At 38.0% G+C, this 20,300-nt stretch overlaps 1 protein-coding gene across 1 annotated transcript; it reads left to right on the top strand.

The window, feature by feature from the left end:
- Nucleotides 1–41: 41 nt before the first annotated feature.
- On the top strand, nt 42–13,591 carry LOC144443333 (elongation factor 2b-like). The gene is made up of 13 exons (XM_078132791.1): nt 42–194; nt 2,866–3,080; nt 3,523–3,704; nt 3,927–4,135; nt 4,425–4,658; nt 5,684–5,936; nt 6,658–6,853; nt 8,614–8,980; nt 9,341–9,484; nt 9,890–10,099; nt 10,494–10,676; nt 11,709–11,841; nt 12,907–13,591. The coding sequence occupies exons 1-13, from the start codon at nt 192–194 to the stop codon at nt 13,098–13,100; spliced, it is 2,523 nt and encodes an 840-aa protein (XP_077988917.1). The 5' UTR covers nt 42–191; the 3' UTR covers nt 13,101–13,591.
- Nucleotides 13,592–20,300: the final 6,709 nt, after the last annotated feature.

Genomic DNA, 20,300 nt, shown 5'->3' with positions numbered 1-20,300 from the left:
AGCAACAGCCTTCCGTAAATTACGCGAAGATTCACGAAATGTGCCGAAAGGCCCAGAGGGTTGCGAAATCGCGTGTTTGCTGGGGGTCACTATTCTCCCACGTGATTATATATCTGTCTCTTTTCCATCAAGTCCACCATAGTGGCAACTAAAATTTGAAGTTGGTAGAGGTTGAGCGACAAAAAGCCAAGATGGTAGGTGACATCCAACATTTTTATTTATCAATCCATATTCTATATTTATATTGCTACATTTACATGTATTTTGTGTAATTTTCAAAGGTGAATTGTAAAAGTCACAGTGAAAATATTCACGTAGCCGTTCAGTTCATTCATTCCCATGTAATATGGCGATGCCGGCATTTTATAGTCGCGCCAGACAAGTGTGTCTAGAGCAGCGATGTACAGTACTTAAACGCTTGAACAACAGCTAATGGTTGTCATATATGTAGTATTCATCTTTAAATTCTGTACCGGCTATCTCGGTTGATCATAATTGTTGTGTTGATATCATTATCAAATTGCAACCCTAAGAAAGAACAGAAGTTTTTTTCCCAACGTGGCACAATGTGACGTAGGTCAAACATTCCTAGACAAAAAATTGCGCAACATCGTGAAATGAACTGCGTCAATATCAGCCCACTTCAGAATAATATCGTCAGACGTAGACGAAGCCATAGAAGATAGAATTGTGTTGACAATGACGACTCTCCTCACGACATATGGAACGTGTGGTAACGCAGCAGTCGCATGTACAACACATGGGAGGGGGATGGGTGTCGGGACCGTGATCATTTGCATGATAGTCCGCTATGTATAATAAACGGTTTATAAAGAAACTAAAACTTATTTATTAGAATGAATAGCGTCTAAAAAGTCTTTCCATGTCAATGACGTATCGACATGTTTCGACTGTCATTTTTGACGGCTTTCATTTATGTTGCATAGCGGAGGCCGTAAACAGGAAGTGACGCAAAATCAGTAAATTGTGTGAAAGCCGGCGAGTCATGATGATAAATTTTCTGTTGTGTATTGGGTAAATGACCTCGCATTGAAGGTCTCAGTGCAGTAGATGCTTTAGGCATGGGGTTGAGATATACTTCCAGGCTTTTAGGAAATGCCATGATGCAGCAATTAATGTCCTGGCCTCAGGTGTGAATTCATTACTTGAAAAGGTGTGAATGTACATTGTTTTAGCCCAGGAACTGTTAACAGTTGCATAACATGGCCTTTCTAATTATGTTGTTTACTCATCAGAGTAATAGGTATTGTTTGAATGATAAAAATTGACCTTGAAGAGGAACAGGGAAATATGTATTCCAGTTTGTCTGTTAAATGTTGTTTTCGGAATCACATAGGAGCTGTTAGTGTTATGTACAGTTGTGATATAAAATTTTCACAATATTAAATAGTAAACTCTTAGTAGTGATATTAGATGAGAACAAATTTTAAAATTGAATCTGCCAGTGCTGTTATGAACAAGAAACTAAAAATATCTCTTTTTTGCGTTTGTTGTTTAAAGCCAACATCAAATAGTATTAGTAGTTTGTTAGTACAGTTGTAGCACGACTGAAATAAGTATCAGTAGAACACAATAGTTATATTGCATTGTCAGTTTGTGTGTATAAAACCCCTTTTCAGGTCAAGTTCATGGAAAGGTTAATGGCAGTGTCATGATTAGGGTTATGTAATCCTGATCCTGCCACAGCCATTAACTTTTACATACCTGAAGTCAAAAACCACCAGACCAATCATTCTAACATTTGGTGAGATATTACTTAGTGTATTAGTGTATAACGCTGTCCATGGCTTTAAATCTCTTCTGTGAAGATAGCTACAATTCCTCTAACGTAAACGCAAATAGACGAGACCTCATTGAAAATGTGAGTGAGGTGTCAGTGTACCGCCTGTTTCAAAATGCTGCATGCCTTGCTTATATTTGACGATTTTGACGGAATTTGGTACCTCTGAACACTTCTTGGGTCTTGAATGCTCCGTAATTAATGTTGACGTTAGGAAATGACCGATATTTTGCCTGGTAAGGTGCAAAAATCCGCCCAACTTTGTGATTCAGATCTGAATCGGTTCGGGTTAAACTTCGGAACGAAAAAAAGGCACAGACAATAACAGATGAAAAAACCTCAAAATCACATCAAACGCTACAACTATTACTACAAACGCTATATTATTACTGTGAAGAGAGATCTTAAGATTCCAAGCTACGGATAACCTCAGACTCTTGGTGGGTCTACAGTTGAAAAACTGTTTTAAATTATTTTTGAAACAGTGATTGTGGTTAACAATATGTATCTGGTCAATAAAACCTCCTTGACAGATTGTTGTGAAATGTCATTCAATATGGAAATGTAATATTTAGGGAAAGACTGCAATCTTAGTCATTATATCCAGATTAAATGCCTTAAACGGTACATCATTAGCGTTAGTTTTTCCCTCTTATGGGAATTTTGTAGGAGCTGTAACTTATTTGTACAATGCAATTACGTCCCACTTCTGACCATGTTACAGCTGTTTGAAAGGATAAAAGATAACTTAAAATCTTTCCAGTCGAAGCTGTAGACACAAGTGTCCACGCGGCGTTGAATATACAATAAAGATCAGGGATATGCTAGGGAGTCTATTTCTGGTCCTAACCAACACTTGGCCTAACTCCCTAGCTTGAAGACAGATTTTCTTGCTTTCCTGCACGTCAATTCCATATTGCCTTTGTGTTACTGCCGTGAATTACCCAATAGTATATTTTTATGCAAATACAGAAAGAAACTTACAAGAACTTGCAAGAAAGTTTTGATGTAAAAAGTGCACTTTAAAAATTGTAATCTTGAGAGAATTGTCATTTGTCTTTCAGGTGAACTTTACAATAGACCAAATCCGTGCCATCATGGACAAAAAACACAACATACGAAACATGTCTGTGATTGCTCATGTCGACCATGGTAAATCTACTCTTACCGACTCCCTCGTCAGCAAGGCTGGCATCATTGCCAGTCAAAGAGCTGGCGAGACTCGTTTCACCGACACCAGGAAAGATGAACAAGAAAGATGCATCACTATCAAGTCAACGTAAGTGAAATGTTTGAAGTGCATTGTGATGGTGGGATGTGTTAATTTGATTTGCTTCTTTATATCTTGCACATCCAGAGTGTTAATTAAATATGTGCACAAGACTGATACAAACATACATTGCTGAAGTTTTGGTGGATTTATTTGCAGCTGAGAAGGATTAAAAAGCTAAGAAACAAAAAATTGCATTATAGTTATTGCAGCTAGTTCATCATTTAGTCAACTTGAATTGCATGTAAAACTACAGGAGCTATACTGGAATATTTGGATTACCAGTAACCTTGCTTGAGCTAAAGTATTGAATTACCTGTGTGTGTATATGTATACACACGTTCACACACACATTGCTGAAAAACAGTGGTGTACAAGTTACTAAAGCATGTTTCCCCTCAGAACTTTGGGAAGGGTGTTCTCATTGATAAATTACTACTATATCTTGCAGTGGAATTTCTCTGTACTACGAACTGAGCGAGAGGGATCTTGAATACATCAAAGGACCCCGTGATGGCAACGGCTTTCTCATCAATTTGATTGACTCGCCTGGGCATGTAGATTTCTCATCTGAAGTAACAGCTGCACTGCGTGTAACTGATGGTGCCCTTGTTGTTGTTGACTGTGTCAGTGGTAAGTTGAAAACAAGTACAATTGTCATTTTGTACTAGGGTTGTCTGTTCTTTTGTTACAATGGTGACTGTGGTGCCAGAACCTTTACTAAATACAGAACAAATATTTTGAGGGTTGAATTTTTTGTGAAGTTTTCACAACCTACGAAATAGGATTTGGGGGAACAGATCATCGAAAAATCTGTTTCAAATTTTGACTGGACTGACAGTGTTTCTGTTGTAGGTGTATGTGTCCAGACAGAGACCGTACTTCGTCAGGCTATTGCAGAACGTATCCGACCAGTTTTGTTCATGAACAAAATGGACCGTGCTCTCTTGGAGCTTCAACTAGAGCAAGAAGACCTTTATAACACCTTCCAAAGGATCGTTGAAACCATCAACGTAATTGTAGCAACCTATGCAGATGAAGACGGCCCCATGGGCAATATCCAGGTATGTTAGCATTGGCTGTCAGTTATAGAGCAAGTCTTTGTTTACACATTGAAAAGTTGCAAATTTGGCAAATTGTCAACAATTGATATCATAGGATTCAAATGTTTTTCCAGATTCCTGGAATTGAAACCCAGCGCAGAGAGTAACATAGTATACTAAACTGTTATATGTTTAAACACCCCCCCCCCCCCCCCCCCCCCAACTTGCCATATCCATATGGTTAAAGTTGGTGGGACGGGTCAGTATTTGCAATGTCACCATTGAATTGATCTCTCTCTTCCTGTTATAGGTTGATCCCTCTGCTGGTACAGTAGGCTTTGGATCAGGCCTTCACGGATGGGCTTTTACTCTTCAGCAGTTTGCTGAAATCTATTCCGATAAATTTAAAATTGAACCAGCAAAGTTGATGAAACGTCTATGGGGAGATCAGTTTTACAATCCAAAGGAGAAGAAGTGGAACAGAATTGGAGGTGCAGGATATGTGAGAGGATTCAACCAATTTGTACTTGACCCAATTTTTAAGGTATTTGTAATACTCTGTTTCTAGCCTTGCTAGTTTTAGGGATGACAATGAATAGCTACTTGTGTTTAAAATGTGTTTGTCAGCTCATTTGACAGAAAGTAGTGTTGAGAAAACTTGGCTGCAGCTGCAATGTAATTTGAAACTTTTCTTAGATTTAGCTCACTGAACAGTATTGAATTACTGGAGAAAATGAAATTGGGTCCGCACCCAAAAATCAACACCAGGTGAATCACAATTTCAACTTAATTACTACTTACAGATAAAATATAGAGCTCTAATTGACATGTACAGTTAAATAGTTTTCAAATACTATATTTTGTTGGATGTCTGATTGCAAAAAGCTGGTATAGCTTTCCAGGCATCGCAGTAATTTCCCAGACAGCAACTTATCAATGTTGCCAGCTAATTAGTGTGCAATATTGAGGAGTTCAATTGACAATTACCAAGACACATGTCTATTGTGTAATGTTGTGGCTGCATGCCGACTCGGCAGAAACTCAAACTCGTTTCCATATCTGTTACAATGTTTACACAAAGTGCATGACAAATTTCAAGTACATGTACTTTCTGAAGGAGGTAAGTGTATGCCATGTCATGGGTATAAGTAAGAACAGTATAGTGTTTGAGATGTATAGAAATATCCTATCACCATATAAAAAAAAACAAATTAATAGAGGTATGTGTGCTTTTTTTTAACCACTTCATAAAGCAATCAGCCTAAGAAGCTGCCTTTAATTTTTTACCAGCAAATTTTGACGGTCACACTTGCAAGTAATTTGTATGTCGCACTGTAGACTAAATATCCTGGTTGATGTTGTCTGAACTGATGTAGTAAATTAAGACATGTTGCATTGCAATCTTTGGGCTTTTGTATGGGTTGTGTAGATCAGTGTTTTGTGAGAGATGTACATAACTGCAGATAATACATCAGTATGTTTGCTTTATAACCTGTTGGTGTACAGTGTGGACTAGATGAATCAAAGTAGGTGCAGTAACTCACTCAATTCCTTCTCTTTATTTCCTAGATTTTTGATGCAATCATGAATTTTAAGAAAGATATGACAAAAAAATTGATGGAGAAACTAAATATCAAGCTAGGAGCTGATGACAAGGACAAAGAAGGCAAGCCCCTGTTGAAGGTTGTCATGCGCAGATGGCTTCCAGCTGGTGATGCTATGTTGAAAATGATCACCATCCATCTCCCCTCACCCGTGGTAGCACAGAAATATCGTATGGAAATGTTGTATGAAGGTCCTCATGATGACCCTGCTGCTCTTGGTAAGTACACAGACTGGACTGCTTGTAAAGTATGTGCAACTTCAGAAAAGTTTACAGATTTGAGGTGGGCAATTATGTGAGCTAGATGGCTGACCAGTGTGAGTGTGGCCTTTTAGCTGATTTGACATGCCACTGATAACGCAGCACTTTTTAGCGCAACTGAGGTTTAATAAGTGTCTGTCTGCATGTCTAAGCTCCTTTGAGTACAACTGCCGACATCGGACTGTTGACAAACAGACCCTGTTACAAACTGGGAAAGTAAACAACTGATTTGGATTAGTAACACTTGGCACAGCATGTTGGAACTAAATAGATTGTATTACATTCCATCATTTGATAAGAACATTTCGGTGGCCTCTGTACATGATAATAGTTCATGTTCACAAACAAATTAGAAGTTACCCTGATATTTCATGTACACATAAAGAAGCCAAATAACTGTTGTCAAACCATGAAATGTAATGCAAGTCTCTGCTGTTCCAACATGCTATGCCAGGTGTTATTAACCCAATACATTTGTTTCATTTCTTTGCTTGTAACATGTTCTGTTTGTCCACAGTCTGATGTTGGCAGTTTTGTCATTCTCATTAACTGACTGGCATGTAGCTGTTGATAGTCTGGGATATTGTACTTCACAAAGACTGGAATACCATTAAGTTACGGAAATAGCAAAATTAGTAATTGAACTAAAAAAAATTCTTTGAATTTGTTAATTGAACAGGTATTAAGAATTGTGATGCTACTGCTCCCTTGATGATGTACATCTCAAAAATGGTACCCACCACTGACAAGGGACGTTTCTTTGCCTTTGGACGTGTCTTTTCTGGTGTTGTTGCAACTGGTATGAAAGCCAGAATCATGGGACCTAACTATACTCCTGGCAAAAAAGAAGATCTCTATCTGAAGTCAATCCAGAGGTGAGAAATTTTGAAACAACAAAAACATGACAATTGAAATGCTATTGCATACAATCTCTGTTACCCCAGACTCTCGCTGCTGGGGGGGGGGGGGGGGGGGGGGGGGGGGGGGGGGCTCTGCTATGAGACCTCGTCTGGAGAAACCACATTCCAACTACCCCATGCCAGAAGTCACAGTACATTCCTTACAAGTCACATAAAATGGGCTTATGTGGTCTGTTTGTTGAAATTAAGATGTATCAGTCACTTGAGAACTGATAAACTCTCGCAAAGGTACCTAAATTGTTCAGTTTGCAGTGTTGGATGTGAAGTATTCCCCAGCATGCACTGCTCTATGAGCTAGTTCTTGCGCACGCAAGTTGGAATTTGGTGTCCACAGACCCGCGCTTGGGGAGGTCTTGTAGACAGAGAGCCCCCAGTGGCAAAAGTCTGGGTAACCAAGATAATTGCATCACGGTATACTTTGACCAAGTGGAAAATTTAAAAACTGTTTCAGTTTTGTCTTTCAAATTGTATTTGGTTGTGAAAGATGCTCAACAGTAATTCAGTACAGTAGCTCTTTGATATGCAAATGAAGTCATTAAGTTTGCATTTTAGCAAAATAGTTGTGTATTTAATAGGATATCCATAATTTGGTGGATTTGAGGAGTGGTCTTAATTTAATGTAGGCTATTGTTTGGTTTAATGGTCTGACTCGACTGAATGTTAAATTCCAGACACAGTAAAGCAGTATACCTTTAATTAATCCTCTCGCTACCAAGGAGGCGTTTGTTTGTACATCAGGGCTTGAAATTAACTTTTTTCTTTGAAAGTCATTGCGAGCTACCAATTATTAAAATACTTTTATGTCCGAAAATCATCATATCAGTGTGCCTTCAAAGCCAATTTGACGTGCCACTGACACAATTTCTAGTGATGCACCAAAGTTTGGTGTTTCCCATCTCTTACTATAGGGTGACTCACAAGAAATCCCAGTTTTTCTCATTTTGACTCACAACAGCAAAATTGAGCTATCATTAGAGAGCACACTGCATCACATCATCAGTGGTAGCCTGAGTGGGCTACCAGTTGCAAATTGTGGTAGCCCCCATGACAAGAATTGGTAGTCTGTGGACACAGGACTACTGTTAATTCCGAGCCCTGTAACTACAAGTTAAACAAAACAGGCATGAACAAAATCCATGCCATTCAACCATTGTTAATGAATACATGAGTGAAACAGAAAGATTTTCAACTGATTGAAAAATCTCTCAGAAAATAGTGTATTGATGTGTGTGCCATTTCATTTACATTGTGCAATGCAAGGAGTCTGATAACTGCATATTGAATGGAACTATTGCGGTTTTCTGACTGAAGAAAAGGAGTGATAATGACAACCCCATGATATGCGAGTGCAAGTGTGGTGTACTCGGGGTATTTGCACGAGTGCTTGCAGTGATTATGCTCAAGAAATTGCAGCAGAAAACAACGCAAGCATGAGTGCAAATAGCCCAGAGTACCCACACTGGAGTCGCATAACATGGGGTGCTGTTACTATTACACGTTTATCAAAAATGACACATTTCCATAAAAATCATATCTCGATTTTGTGTGTAGCGAGTGATTGTGGTCTTCATTTGCCTATCATTAGTGTGCAAGTATGCAGTGGCGTTTTCGGTATTGCACTGCAGTATTGTAAAACACCACTAGTATACAAGTATACACTTGTACCAATGCAAGTAATCTCTGGTACATACGGAATAATGGGTTTTATTTTACAGAACCATTCTGATGATGGGCCGTTACACTGAACCCATTGAAGATGTTCCTTGCGGTAACATTGTTGGTCTTGTCGGTGTTGATCAGTACCTTGTCAAAACTGGTACCATTTCTACATATGAGAATGCTCACAATCTGAAAGTGATGAAGTTCTCCGTCAGCCCCGTGGTCCGTGTTGCTGTTGAAGCCAAGAATCCATCTGAGCTGCCCAAGCTGGTGGAAGGTCTGAAACGTCTGGCCAAGTCTGACCCTATGGTGCAGTGTCTCATTGAAGAGTCTGGTGAACACATCGTGGCTGGTGCTGGTGAATTACATTTAGAAATCTGTTTGAAAGATTTAGAAGAGGATCATGCAGGTATACCTCTCAAGGTAAGTTTGTAGTGCTGTTGACAGCTTTAATTAATGAGTGAAAAGAAGAGAAACCTCACTGACCTCCATCTGAGGCAGTGGCTACAAGTCTGAGTAAATTTGTGATTTACAATGCTGAGTTGATCAAACATCTCTAGTTTCATGGAACCATAACAAATTTGTGTACAATTCCCAGAAGAGAGCCATTAACGACAACTGTTTTCCAAACCATAAATTTTGTGGCCATCAAAGTTAGAACTGACAGTGACAGAACCCATCTTTCTCAATACAGCAGTCTGCTGTGATTACTCAAACTCCCCGTCCGATACCTATGAAAAGGAGTCGTTAGTCGTTTCTAATCCAAATGTTGTTTGTTTTCAGAAATCCGACCCAGTTGTGTCATACCGTGAAACTGTGTCACAAGAGTCCAGCATAACCTGTCTGTCCAAGTCACCCAACAAACACAATCGTCTCTTCATGAGGGCATGTCCGTTCCCCGACGGTCTTTCTGAAGACATCGAGAAGGTAAAGAGGGTTCATGTTAGAACAGACAATGGTGACTCTATACTTCTACCAACTGCAACACAAGCATGTTTTGTACAACAGCATTGTCATAAAGATGCACCCAAAAAAAATGACTTAATTTTGTGTTCTGGTGCACCTTGTCCATAGCTGACTTGAAGCTGATGTCAAGGGTATGCTGGCTAGCTGACTTGCACTCAATCTGATAAGAATTAAAATTATGTCAGAATATGGAAAACAAAGAACAAAACACTGGTGTTGTCAAATGTACTTTCACTCTTGTGATTATACGAAATAAGCTTTCTAATTTTTTCATTCCCTTCACAAGTCTATCTTGTGATTTAGAAAGCAAATGCGAAGTTTCTGATAATTGTACATTGTTAATGGCTTTCTTTTTTTCAATCACAGGGTGATGTTACAGCAAGACAAGAATTAAAGGCACGTGCTAGGTACCTTGCAGATAAATACGAGTGGGATGTCAATGAGGCACGTAAGATTTGGTGTTTCGGCCCTGAAGGTACTGGTCCAAATCTGTTGATGGATGTCACCAAAGGTGTACAGTATCTCAATGAAATCAAAGATAGCTGTGTAGCGGGCTTCCAGTGGGCCACCAAAGAGGTGAGGATATATAGACTTGGAGAGTGCAAAAGTTATGAGTAAAACAGTCCTGATCAATAAATACAATCCTGACATTTCAAGTTAATATTATTTTTTGAATTATAAAGGCAAAATGTAAGTAGGTAGAAACCCTGACTTGGAAAAATTTCAACCTAATTAACTGGTAGACCAGCAAGATGCATCCAAAATATGTTGGTTTTTGCAAAATTGCAGTCTTAAAGGTTGCAGTACATATTATAGTGACAGTCTTGATGCTGTTGTTGAAATTACAATTTGTTCGAGAGCCGGTAAGCCATTCCTTCCTTCCTTTATAGGATTTCAACTAAAAAAAAAAAAAAAAAAAAGATGTTGGGGATACTAAATGGTGACTCATTGACATTATTTTTTTGAACAGGGTGTTCTTTGTGAAGAAAATGTTCGTGGTGTGAGATTCAATGTCCATGATGTTACACTCCACACTGATGCCATTCACCGTGGCGGTGGACAGATCATTCCAACGATGAGAAGAGTTCTGTATGCATGTATGTTGACTGCACAACCAAGACTTCTTGAACCTGTCTACCTTGTAGAGATTCAGGTATGTCGCTATGTATTAGTGATTATTTACAACTATGTATTTTTTTCTCTACCAAATGAAGGCAATATATAGCAGCCCTACATTTGATTTGCTTGAATGGGGCAGGAGTGATCATTTCCATTCCATATAATAATAACCATATTGTACAAGAAGTTATTAAAAGTAACCCCCGGGGGGAGGGGGGGGGGACTACTTCAATGTAGAATACAAGACGTAATTCTTTTTTTTTGGGGGGGGGGGGGTGGTGAACCATTTTAGTACTCATCCGATAAACCATTTTACTGTTAATGGAATGTTTTGTAACCCTGAAATCAAACATGTCTAAACAAAAACATGAAATTGAGAAATGGGAAAACTGTCGTCATCTTTCGCTATAAAGATGGCCATCTTGGGTAATTATGTAAATGTTCATACTTTGTTCAAATACTTGTGTATTTAATTGGGGGTGGGGGGGGGGGGTTCTGAGGCTTAACTAATAGAATTTAGTTTTTAGCCCCCCCCCCCCCCCCCCCCCCCTTTTCAGGACAGTGGGGTTCCATCAGCGTGTGTGTGTGTGTGTGTGCATCCATCCATCCACCTGTCCGTAATACACCATTTCTCAGACATGCAAGATCTGATTTCTTTCAAAAAAAGCACATAGTGGACATGTTTACCTTGTATTATTTTATTTGTTGCCAGCAATTTCAACCTTTTAAAATCATGTCACCATTCATATATATTTGAGTAGCAGATTGTATCCCAGGGAAATCTTTTGACTTGTGAGATATGAATAATGACAGAAAATGGTTATGTCAAAACAAAGATTAAATGACGGGAGTACCTTGTGAGCATTTTTGCAAGAAGTTGGAGAACCTTGTTAACAGAAAGGGTTAAAAATGATATATTTTCTCTTGCAAAGTACTGTATTTCTGTTCTGTGAACCATGGTAGATTTTACTTGCCTACCACTCTAGGCAAAAACTTTGCTTGTTTAACATGAAAGATATATAGAAAGGCCTAAAAATAATTTCCAAATAATTTTGTATTACCTCAGTGTCCTGAGACAGCTGTTGGTGGAATCTATGGTGTACTGACAAGAAGACGTGGGCACGTCTTTGAAGAGGGTCAAGTTGTTGGAACACCCATGTTTATTGTAAAGGCTTACCTCCCTGTCAACGAATCATTTGGTAAGTAAAGTGTTGTTTTTTATCGGGTTTGATATTCACAGTGATGCTGTGAAATACGATGGAGGAAAAACTCTCCACATAACTTAAATGGAGCCAAATGTTATGTTACTTTCAAGTTTGATGATGCTTCTCACTCTCTTTAAAACCTGCAGCAGCTAAAACTTGGAGAGTTTGCTTGTCATCAAACAACCAAAGATATACTCACTAAATTTCATTCATTTTAATAAAAAAGACCTGTGAAAGTATTGGTCGATTTATTACTCATTCGGAAGTGAAGTGACAACTTTGAATATTGATGGAACACAAGGTGGCATACTATATTTGATTTGTTTTAAATACATATTATGCTGGTGCTCATTAAATATTCATTGGGCACCAGCTAGATCATACATACACGTGGGGTGACAGCAAGCAGTATATATGTTCATTCCTGTCTCATGAATGATTACATTTTATGGTTAATTCTAACACGTTCTCATCAATAGCAGCACTGATTGTAGGATCCTTATATACAAATTCATGTTTTCTTACTTAAGTACATGTTACAACTACAAGTCAAGTGTACCAAAGAGTAGATAGAAAATACCTCAAAAATTGACACTATCAGCTTTTAGACACCAAATGAAAACCACCTTACAAAGCTGGATACAAAGTTTGGAATGTTATGTATGAATACAAAGATGTAAAAGACTAGAACAATATTTATAAAAATATAAAAAAAAAGAACAAAAAGTATACTTAAACTGAATTTGGAAAAAAATGTGAAAATACTGTGCTGATATAGAAGTACCAATTTCAATTTCATTTTGTGTAGGACAGTTTTAATTAATCTAATAAATTTGAATATCTAATTGGACAGGCAAGAAATGGGCTCTTTTATGCAATTTTGGGGGGGGGGAAGATCTGGTGCCAATGTTAACACTTGGTGCCATCGAGACCAGTAGTTGTTTCATGGGATATATAGATCTTTACTGTTTTGTTGTCTAACATCATGGTGGGTAGCAAAACTATGTCAGAATAGTTCTATATCTTTATGGCTTTTCTCATTTTGCATCATCTTTCCAGGATTTACAGCTGATCTGCGCTCAAATACTGGTGGCCAGGCTTTCCCACAGTGTGTCTTCGACCATTGGCAAATTCTTCCTGGTGATCCACATGACCTAACCAGCAAGCCAGGTGTCGTCGTCACAAGCACAAGGAAACGTAAAGGTATCAAGGAAGGTATACCACCACTGGAGAACTACAATGACAAACTCTAAGAACATTGACAGCCGGAGTTGAACATAAAAATTTACAAATGTAGAAAATTGATTATCAACTTGTCAAGACATAGAAAACTAATAAAGAACTTGACAACAACAAAAAACATTGCAAAATATATGATGTATGAAAACAAGATACATACAATCTTGTAAAAAAACCACAAAAAAACCCAACAACATATAAAGTCTTGTGGCGAACCCCAAAAGATTGGCGAGACTGTCAGAAACTAGTGTCCACTACAGTAGATAACAAGCTGCTATCAAAGAACTTGCGAGCCACAGTATGTATTCTCAATAGATGTTAATTTTTATGAACTACAAAATTCATGGCATATGAGTGATGGAATACAGAAACTTAATTGTCATGATAGGTACTAGGCACCTGTTTGCCTTCTGGAGAGGCCCCAGTGTGAACAACAGAGTAAAATCTTACCAAAAGTGTAAGAAGAGTCTTCTAAGTTAAATAAACAATACGAAAGTCAACTTCATATTTTGAGTCTTGTACATAGTGTTTTTGAGTGTATAGATGTTGAGTGTGAGTGTGAGTGTGAGAGTGAAAGAGAAACACAAGATAAAGTTACATCTGCCGGAACATGAACAAGATATCATGAACAACTACATACAACTGCCGATATCAGACCATGGATGAATGGAACCGTTACAGACAGGGAAAGTAAACAACTGAATTGGATTAATAAATAACGCTTGGCACGGCATGTTGGAAGTACAGAGACTTGTATTACATTCCATCATTTGATAAGAACAGTTTTATGGCTACTTTATGTAATGGTTCACATGCACAAACAGATTTCCAGGTCCTCTGGCATTACATGTACACATAAAAAGGCCATAAAACTTATCAAACCATGGTGTGTAATACAAGTCTCTGGTGTTCCAACATGCCAAGCCAAATTTTATGAATCCAATTGATTTGTTTACTTTCCATTTGTAACATGTACTGTTCATATACAGTCTGATGTTTGCAGATGTACAAATCATAATGGATAAGTAATGTGATTACATGGCAATCCTCACTGGCCTCCTCTAGGAGGGATTGCTTGATGTGTGAGGGCGCCCTAATATTGCATACGCTACAGACTATCGTGTTGAGTGCAACGTATACTATAATCATTGCTGTGACGGCTGTCATTCACTTTAATCAGTCTGCTGTTGGTTAGCAGAGAACATACTTTACAAATTGACTACACTTAGAAAGACCACTTGCCAGGCGTATTTACTATGTAACAGTTGAAAGCATATACTTCTACACTTGATATGAACTCTATAAAAGAGTGGCAGACGCAAAGTGCTATAACTTCACTGTTTACTGTTGTACATAGAACTAAGCTAGTGATGGCTTTCTGCTGAGGTTACATACCCTAACCCAAAGCCACATTAAAATACACCCCTGGTGTTTCAATCAAAGGACATAATATTCTTGGCACTGAACAAATGACACACACTGATAAAAAAAAAAGTTCATTTCAAAAGCTGATTTCTCATGTTTTAAGACAAAATTATTTCAAAGGTGTTTTTGTAAAGGAAATTAACATTTGGTATTTTGTTTAATAGTAGAGGTGAGAATAGTATGACATGAATTAACACCTGAAAATTTAACTCTGCAGTGTTAGGTTCAAGCACCGAATAAATTAAATGTGTGAAAACAGTAATATCCAAAGTAGTCCTGCTTGCAGATGGTGTACGCGATTCGCTCAAGGAAGGGACGACTTACTGTATGTCTTTGTTAATCAATCACAGAATTGTGCCCGCACATGTGTCGTACGTTGTTTCAAATTCAAGACTCCAAGATACTTTGTGTCACTCTGCCCTCACCGGCCTGCTCTATCCAGAAAAGGTTGACCGATGCGTGAGGGCGCCCTGTCATTGCATACTGGACTTTGCTGTATACATGTAAATCAATTACAGGATTCAACTCCGCGATTCAACCCAGTGGTATGTTGGTGTTTACTGGGGCAGTTCTATAACATGTCCAAATATAGTATATTTTATATTTTGCTATTTTAACATCATTCTATACACAGGGGCACGTATTATTGCTTAGATTGCCGTTTTCCCAGGACAATATCTTATGAATCCTGCTGCTACAAATGTCTTTTCTCCTTACAGGTAGGAATATATATATAGTCAAACGGTTGTTATATTTAGTCTGTAGACCTGGAAAACAACAATCTATGAAATATTACACGCCCCTATGATTCTACATGTGTTGGGTCCAAAAGTGACTTCCAGCACACACGTGGAAGAAACTTCGTCAATATCTGTGCCTCGGGGTATTGCTTGTCACCCTGAGGTTTGAAAAGGTTCAATGAAGGGTAGCACTAGTAGTATACATGTAGACTATTGTTACCCAGACTAATGAGGAAAACATTTCAGTTTCAACGGTTGTGTAGCTATAAAAGACAACGATATGTATTTTTAACAACCTCACTGAACCATAGTTCTGCTTGTATACGCATACGGAGGAAGTCGTCCCTTCTTCTATTGAGCGAAACGCGTGCACCGTCTGCAAGCAGGACTAAGGGGAGAACCATTTGATTTCTGGGGGGGGGGGGTATGGAGGATTTTGAGAAGAAAAAAATTTGATCCTGTAATGGCTTGAGAAAAAAAATTGTCATAACAGAAGTAAAAAAAAAATTGTCACAATGCACCAGAAATGAGCAAAATTGGAAATCTTGTTCTCATGTATTCTTTGGCGCCGCAGCGCCATAGGTGGCACAAATGTTTTTAATACAAGTATAAATTCCTGTTTTTTTTCCAGCACTTATCATTAAAGCATGCACTACTATATAGCTCTGCTTTAAACCCAAGTGCACACAAAGTTTTCCTTTCCTTTTCTGACCCAAGAAAACATATTTCAGGATTTTTGTTCCAATATCTCAATGACACAGTCAATATCTGAAGGGGACTATTTGGCTTCTGTAAATTAAGACAATTTAAAAAAACAAGACAGGAGTCAATAAACTAGTGTCACATTACACATGCAAGATATTTTCTTCTGGTTCCTGGTACTACTATGATGGCTTAAAGGAAAGCAATTCACAGGGGTCAGGAGTACAGCACTCCCCAGATCAGTCAGCTCCTCAGGGATATTTCACCAGTCATCTTTTGTACATACACATTTAAGTAGCAGAAGTATGGTTGGTAGACAGACGTCTTCCATACTAACTGCTAATTCTTCTACTTGCACAGAACTAGTTATTTAGAGGTACAGTTGTGAACCATTGTGACGTGGTATAGGTATGAACAACGCATTACAAACTTAATGACTAATTAAAAAAGAAATTTGCACTGCTACTCCATTTGTAAAAAAGATTGATGCAGGACTGACAGTAGAAAAAAAATTGCTGTCACTCTGACTGGAAAAAAAAAATTTGCTCCCATACCTACTTCCTCCATACCCCCCCCCCCCCGAAATCAAATGGTTTAATAGTTCTGGACTGAGTGTTCCAAGTTGAAGTGCAATCGTACTCGTAGGTGAAAGGTCATGGGTAACTACTGTATACGTCGCATATATCGTATGGCTGTGGCCCTAAAGAATTAATAACAATCATGATTAAAGTCATCGTCATCATCATCATCATCATCATCATCATCATCATCATCATCATCACAGCTACTCCATTTGTAAAAAAAATTGATGCAGGACTGACAGTAGAAAAAAAATTGCTGTCACTCTGACTGGAAAAAAAATTTGCTCCCATACCTACTTCCCCCAGAAATCAAATGGTTCTCCCCTAACTAACCCATTCCTCGGGCCATTGCTTCATTTGATAGATTATATAAGTTGGTGATGCCACCTTGGTTATGTCGAATACAATCACCCTGACGCGGGTTATATATCTTAAAGTAGCTTCTCAAATCTTTACATATGATCATAGACCCTCAACCAGAGGTCTATGATATGATCTAGAATTGTGAATGCACTACGAGTGTACTTTATATGCCATGGAGGGCGTCCTACAGTATTACTCTCATGTACTGTACATGACTCTACATGCGTACAGTATTAAAGGTACTGACAGCATGTTGAATCGGACTTGGGGTCGGTCGCGCGCACACTGGGTTGGGATTGTACCATCTGCTGTCACTCAAACTCGTACAGCTCAGACAGAGTTATAAAAAAAACGTGTTAAAGGTCTCTTTTATCTTCGAGAGATGGTATTCACAAACACAATTTTTTAATTATAATTTTTTTTTAATTTTGTAGAACCGTCTGGCTTGGCTTTCGTGAGTCTGTGAAACAACTATAAAATGTGTATTAAAGAGTTATCGTTGGTGTTGATTAACAAATAATGCCCTGACATCAAAATCAAATTCATTGTGACCATCCCCATTTTGGCATCTTTCTTCTTCTTCTTTTTTTTAGTTTTAATTAATCATCACATTAATCGGAAATTTTAATAAGCAATATGTTGTATAATCATGGCTGCATTTGGAAGATCTTAGTAATGAATAGTGTGCCACGTTGCAAAAAAATTATCGGGTTCGACAAAATACTAGAGCCATAAAAGGTAAATTGTTCTGAATATCTGACTGATTTTTGAATAGTGACCACGGGTCAGTGCTCTCAGGATGTATATTGTATTGTGTGCGATCGTCTGATGCTGTGGTGACGTCACTGGCAACACGCTGCACCATATTCCAACAGGGAGTCCCTTCAAGCTGTCAGTACATTGTATACATCACATACACACCAGAAGCTAACTGTTGTGGACGTTGAGAGTTACCTGTAGAACCTTGTCAACATTTTGTCATCTGATACTGGTCTTCGTCATCGCCGAACTCCGTAAGTTTCGTATATTTAGCCGGTGATAACACATGATCTAGAGGAATGTTTGGTATCGAAAACTGAAGTGGTTGGCGACTCGTAAAATCACGAAAAAATGTATGTGTGTTTACTACTTTATTTTCACACAAATATCATACCATAATCTCTCTCTCTCTCTCTCTCTCTCTCTCTCTCTCTCTCTCTCTCTCTCTCTCTCTCTCTCTCTCTCTCTCTCTCTCTCTCTCTCTCTCTCTCTCTCTCTCTCTCTCTCTCTCTCTCTCTCTCAGGCAGGCAGTCGTATAACTTACAAGCAAGCGTAATATTGTAGTTTCCATCACCATAAAATTATAAAATGTACTGTAGGCATGACAACAGCGGCATTTTAAGCTGTCCGATGCTGAAATGCTTTCAGTCCCAGAACATCTGAACATCTGGCACATTGTTTGCCAAAGTCCCACTCGCAATGTCTAGGGGGCTGATTTTGCCCGGCACTTTGATGCCATTGAGTTTTCTAGCTCTATATAACGTTGCAACTTTAATAACCCTGGGAAATAGCTGCTTACGAGAGCTAGTAAACGTCTAGATCGACCGTACAATAGGGACCCTAATAATTATCAACTGAACATTAGTAACATTAAAAGTTCTCCTCCACGTCTAAAATGTCTATCTCCGGTTTTCTAAGAGTGATGTTAATCGAACACAAATCTTTTACAGGTACTTGATTGGACATAAGTCTCAAATGAAATTAACAATCTCCATATATGCATACACGTAGAGCGAAATTAACGTTTCAATTCCCTAAACGTGGTCTTGAACTTAAAATATTAATGCCAACGAAAGTTGAAAATTATTCTGTAACGTTCATGTAAACGTATATAACGACTGAGGCAACCAAGGTTTCGATTACTAAGATAGGCGCTGAAACTAAAAATAGTGTTGTATGTTGGTACTCACAGTAGGGTGGCGTTTCTGATGGCATCCATGATCTTGAAGCGTGCGTTTTGAGGACTTCCACTAGCTTGATTAGCATGGTGATTATATCCGCACAACAGAGGCACCGCTATATCACCTCCTTGTGTGTAATCTGACACATCGAACAGCAACAAGTTTAGTTTGTGTCTATCTTAGTATTACATGTATTATGTAAAGCCTAAACCTCGATTACTGCTGTAAACAATCCCTCTATCACGTGATAGAGGGAATGTGCACTACACTGTGTTCCATTTGCCGACTTGGTAGCTTCGTGTCTCGTTACATTGCTTACTCTGCCATCACACGCTTGTCATCACGTCTGTTTGTCATGTAAAAGAAAGTAACACGTTTGAACCATTGTTATCATCAATCATCAATATTTTTTTACCAACTGTTGCCCTACAGGTAATTGCACGGATGTTCATTTCTATTACAGTACAGTTGCAAATACCTGATCTATTTTTCGGTTTTTTATTTTCTTGATGTGATAAATTTCACATAATAACCTTCAAAGTTTTGGTTATCTCTTTCTAAACTTTACAAGACTAGTGAAAAAAACTGCAAAATATTGCAAAACAATAATTGTTATCCAAGGTGTTTAAAATGTTGTATTTTTATCAGCAAAATGTCAAAAAAGTGTAAGGAAATAAAAAACAAACAAATAAACAAACAACAACAACAACAACAACAACAACAACAACAACATAGATCAGGTGTTAGTAAAACAGCATTAATTGATAACTTCAAATAAAGAATACTGTTCTCAGCCATAAATATTTAAAAAATTACAACATGACATATTTTAATTGTTACAATTTCAATTACTAAGCACACACATTGCCAAGCTGTTCAGACCATAGACTGTCTATGTTTAGACAAACCCCAGAACTCACATGTTGACCCCTGACCTCTTTACATTGTAAAGTATAATATATGGCCTACTTCGTCAACGTGTTCTCTTTTTAATAATCATCGCTTGACATTTGACCTTATGTTAGGGATTATGGAAACTGAACAATCGCTCACGTAAACATTTTCAACATGTTCTACTAATCTGTCCCATAAAAGTGTATCTGTAACAAATGGGGAGTTAAGCTTCTTATTTCGAATTCAACAAACGATGGGCACACATGTCGTACTGTAGATATGCCAACTTGTTGAAATCTAAATGTTAACAAGTTAGAATGTCGTAATCTCTCCATTTTGTATTTCAAGGCAAAATTTCAATATAAACGTAAATGGTTGTTAGAATAACTTTCAAAAAAAAACTAAGGAGAACCTAAATTGTAGATATAGCTGTATTTCTAAGATTATAAAATAATATTGTGTTTTACTCTCTCACTATACGTGCTGTAAAACACTCTTTTGCATTAAATAGGTGTGTATTAGTGAAATGAGTTATTTGTCAATCAATCAATCAATCAATCAATCAATCA

The sequence above is a fragment of the Glandiceps talaboti genome, chromosome 12 (genome assembly GCF_964340395.1).
Source record: "Glandiceps talaboti chromosome 12, keGlaTala1.1, whole genome shotgun sequence".
Taxonomy (NCBI): Eukaryota; Metazoa; Hemichordata; class Enteropneusta; family Spengelidae; genus Glandiceps; species Glandiceps talaboti.
The sequence above is the reverse complement of the archived record's forward strand: the minus strand, read 5'-3'. Positions and strand labels throughout refer to the sequence as shown.

Bases quoted from the DNA above. Each gene is read 5' to 3' on its own strand.
- LOC144443333 (XM_078132791.1), top strand. The intron at 3,081-3,522 runs GTAAGTGAAATG...TATATCTTGCAG, and splicing joins TGCATCACTATCAAGTCAAC to TGGAATTTCTCTGTACTACG. The intron at 3,705-3,926 runs GTAAGTTGAAAA...TTTCTGTTGTAG, and splicing joins TGTTGTTGACTGTGTCAGTG to GTGTATGTGTCCAGACAGAG.